The sequence below is a fragment of the Somniosus microcephalus genome, chromosome 9, assembly GCF_052327205.1.
Source record: "Somniosus microcephalus isolate GS21.2 chromosome 9, FLI_Smic_1.0, whole genome shotgun sequence".
NCBI classification, from domain to species: Eukaryota; Metazoa; Chordata; class Chondrichthyes; order Squaliformes; family Somniosidae; genus Somniosus; species Somniosus microcephalus.
Genome location: NC_140995.1, coordinates 57,845,119 through 57,848,895, shown reverse-complemented (window position 1 = coordinate 57,848,895; position 3,777 = coordinate 57,845,119). Strand labels below are relative to the sequence as shown.

The following is a 3,777-nucleotide window of genomic DNA, read 5'->3' as shown; positions in this document are numbered from 1 at the left end:
TAAAGTAGTGTTGCACTGAGCTGGGAGCGCTCTAGTGGACAATGAGTGTACTGCATGTATTAAATAAAGGAGAGTTGCACTGAGCAGGGAGCCCTCTAGTGGACACTAAGTGTACTGCATTTAAGCAAAAGTGTTGTACCAGGCACAAGAGCCATATCGATTTTTCTTTCTTTTGTTTTCAATAAATACTGGTCTGTTTTGCACCCAAACCATGAGTCACGTCGTTTTCTGTCTACACCGCCACCGAATAAGTCCGGGAGTCAGCACTCAGGAATAGGGGAGTGCTTCAAAACCACAAGGGGGTCCCTGAAGCAGCTCAGAGGCTTCTGACTGGCCAGAGACCAATAACCCCAGCCCCGCTAGCGTGTGTGGCTAATTCCTTACACACGGTTAACTCAAGTGTAAGTGTAGGGTACCGCTAGTACTGCAGTAACATGGTTTACTCTACTGTAAGTGTACAGTACCACTAGTACCGGAGTAACACGGTGAACTCAAGTTTAATAGTAAGGGTACAACTATTAGCAGAGGAGCACGGCCACCTCTGGTGTAAGTGTAGAGTACCACAAGTCTCGCAGTACCACTGATAACTCTAGTGCAAGTGTAGGGCTATCACTAATCCAAGTGACGTATAATAGCCTCTACTGTAATTGTAGGGTAACACTAGCACCAGTGGTGTAAAGTCACCTCTAATGCAGGTACATGGGTTTTATTCTTACAGGAGGCAGGCAGTCACATTTAGTGACAGTGTAGCGGTCCCACTAGCACCAGTGGGATATGTTCAACACTAGTCTAAGTGTAGGACTACCACTAGTACCGGGGGAGCACGGTCACCTCTTGTGTAAGTGTAGGGGTACCACTATTACCGCTGAAATATGCTCACCACTAGTGTACGGTACCACTGGTGCCGGTGGAATGTCCTCATCTATAGTGTAAGTGTCCGGTACCACTTCTGCCTGTGAAATATGCTCATCTGTAGTACTGAAAGTCTGGGACCGTCACCAATGCTGCAGGTGTTCTGGAGGAGTTGGGCACTAGGAGTGAGTCAAGGGAAGAGTCACGACGATTACTACATGGGTAGCTGCCTCCAGCAATCCTGTCGGAATAGAGACAGCACCAGTACTGGCAGATTGTACTCTCCATTTTTAAAGAATTGTTTTATTCTATCTGTTTTTTTAAACTGGCCAATTAAAATTTCAACTATTCTCCTCCTGAAATATAAAATTAAAAAAACAATTTAATTGAGTCTATTTGTGAAATGACTATAGCTAAAGCTACTAATGATGTAACCAGATTGACTCCCTGGATGATTAAAGTGTGCATAAATATTGGGTTCCCTTCCCTTGCCTCAGCCGCGCTAGTCAAAGACTTTCAGCTCGGACAGACTCCACCCATCTCACAGAAAATGGGGCAACGAACTATTCTGCTGATAAAAGAGATTTACTACCCGATGATCGCAGCGGTCGGAGTCCCTGGTGAGCTATTGTAACCTGCTTGTTGTTAATCGGTATTAAGGGTCTCCCTGTTCTGCCTGCTTGGTGGATAAGGCGACGTGTTCCCCGCATGTCCGCATCACCCGGAACCAAGGCGGGAGCCGTGTGTCCGCACTTTCCACCTTCCCTCAATCCGATAACCTTATTCATGTTGCAATGCTTTGTAAAGCGCCAACACAAGGATTTGAGCAGGTTCCGGACCGCCTTGTCACCCTGTGCAGAGTGAGCGCTGCAGCACTTTATTAAAATATGGTGGGAGGTTTCCCAGATAGTGGCTCCAATACTAATCCTGTTCTCACACTGCTCCCTGTTGATCAGCACTGAATGGAGTAAAATCCTCTCGGCTCCCTGTGTATTGGAATTAGACAGTGGCACTTATGTTCTCTCCTCTTTCTTACAGCGAACTTAATGACGATTGTGATTCTCTCCCGAGGAAACTGCAGCCTTTCCAAATGTATCTCTGTCTACATGATGGCCATGGCAACATCAGATCTACTGGTCATGATCATCAATGTAATAGTGTACTTTATTTTCAGTTATCATTTTCCACTGTCATTCCTGTCCCACACTCCCGTGTGTCGGGTCATTCTATACACCGCAAATGTCATCCTCGATTTGTCTGTTTGGTTCACCGTCTCCTTCACATTTGACCGTTTTATAATTATCTGCTACCAGAAGTTTAAAACAAAGTACTGCACCGAGAGAACCGCGGCCGCGGTTATTACAACAGTCTCTGTCCTCATCTTTATAAAGAACATCCCCGTTTTTTTTGCATTCGAACCTGAACAAATATTTAACAAATTGCGGTGGGGCTGCCGGTCAAGTGTATCTTTTTTTTCCTCACCTCTGGGTATAGCGTGCTCCTGGTTTGACAGCATCTGCCGCCTTTGGCTCCCTTTCACTTTAATTGCCTTGTTTAATTCTTTGACAGTCAGACGTGTTTTAGTGGCCAGTAGAGCCCGCAGCGGACTCCGGGGTCACAGCAGTGAGAATCAGTGTGATCCAGAGATGGAGAACCGCAGGAAATCCATCATTTTACTCTTCACTATATCGGGCAGTTTTGTACTGTTGTGGCTGACAGCCACCGTGAGTTTTGTAACTACCAGACTGACAAACACCAATTACTACCGAGGGGACCGCACAGCCCCTGGATATATCGCCACTGAAATCGGGGCGATGCTGAAGTATTTGAGTTCCTGTCCAAACACGTGTATTTATGCAGCTACTCAAAGAAGATTCAGAGAAGAGCTGAAGACGGTGCTGAAATCTCCCTGGACACTGATTGAAAGATTGGTTAAAAATGAATCAAACCCCATCTAGGACAGCGTTTGGGACAGTAGAATTCAGTTTCAGCTCTTATTTTAGCTTAGCCTCTGGCTCTCCCCTTATGGCCAGCTATAGATGGTTCTTGTTAAAAGTCACAGGTATGCGATTATGTTGAGTCTTCTTGTAGCATTTAGTACCCTCATTGTCTGCAGGTTACTACAGTTCGTTGCCCGATGACTGCTGTCAAATCAGGACATTCCCTCTTAAGTATGAAAAGTGTCAGTGATGAAGTGAATTTCAATAGTGGATTACAATAATGGATTCATTATCTGAGAATGCGAGGACTGAAATTAAATTGTACCTTAAATTGACAGGCAAGGTCACTAGTTTTGGGGAAAGATTCGGTTGTTTACAGCTCCTGGTGACATTACCTTTTCTCGGAGGTTTGATGAAATGTTGTCCGCACTGACGGCAGTTGCCAGGGTTGATCTCGACTTTCAGCCAAAGTGTAAAACGCGCGATAGCGAGGTGGGAGCTTACATTGAAATAAAATTGGGGAGAGATATAAAACGTGCTTCCGACTTACAGTTACTACCATATTACACTATTGCACAAAGACAACTACTGCCCCATACTTTGCAGGGAAGTGGGGTGACATTTAAATTCAGCGGTTGAGTGGGTGGGGGAAATGGTAGAGGATCGACCGCGCATTATCCACATATAAGGTTTATAAGATGGTCCTTTCTCCTTAACCTTTATAGAACTTTAAGGATCAGGAAACACCGGGACCCCTGATTAATATGTTTTATTGATCAAATCATTGATACACCCACTGCGGGCACAGCTCAGGTGCCTGGTAGTGAAAGACACTCGTGTGTAACGGGCTCATCTGGTGTTGTAAGTTAATCGTCTTAAAGGTTCAGATAGACTAAGAAAGATTAGGGGCAACTGCACAAGGTGATCCGGTGTTGTACCGTTATAGGGATAATTATGTCTCAATCGTGACGCTATTACTTCAGCA

General features: G+C 45.1%; 1 protein-coding gene across 1 annotated transcript; it reads left to right on the top strand.

Moving 5' to 3' along the window:
• Positions 1–1,365: 1,365 nt before the first annotated feature.
• Positions 1,366–3,299, top strand: LOC147112396 (putative G protein-coupled receptor 139). The gene is made up of 2 exons (XM_085996209.1): positions 1,366–1,472; positions 1,891–3,299. The coding sequence occupies exons 1-2, from the start codon at positions 1,403–1,405 to the stop codon at positions 2,808–2,810; spliced, it is 990 nt and encodes a 329-aa protein (XP_085852335.1). The 5' UTR covers positions 1,366–1,402; the 3' UTR covers positions 2,811–3,299.
• The last annotated feature ends 478 nt before the right edge of the window (positions 3,300–3,777 follow it).

Excerpts from the sequence above, each read along its gene's own strand:
- LOC147112396 (XM_085996209.1), top strand. The coding sequence starts at position 1,403 with ATGGGGCAACGAACTATTCTGCTGATAAAAGAGATTTACTACCCGATG. Across the intron at positions 1,473-1,890 it reads CGCAGCGGTCGGAGTCCCTG|CGAACTTAATGACGATTGTG; the intron begins GTGAGCTATTGT and ends TCTTTCTTACAG.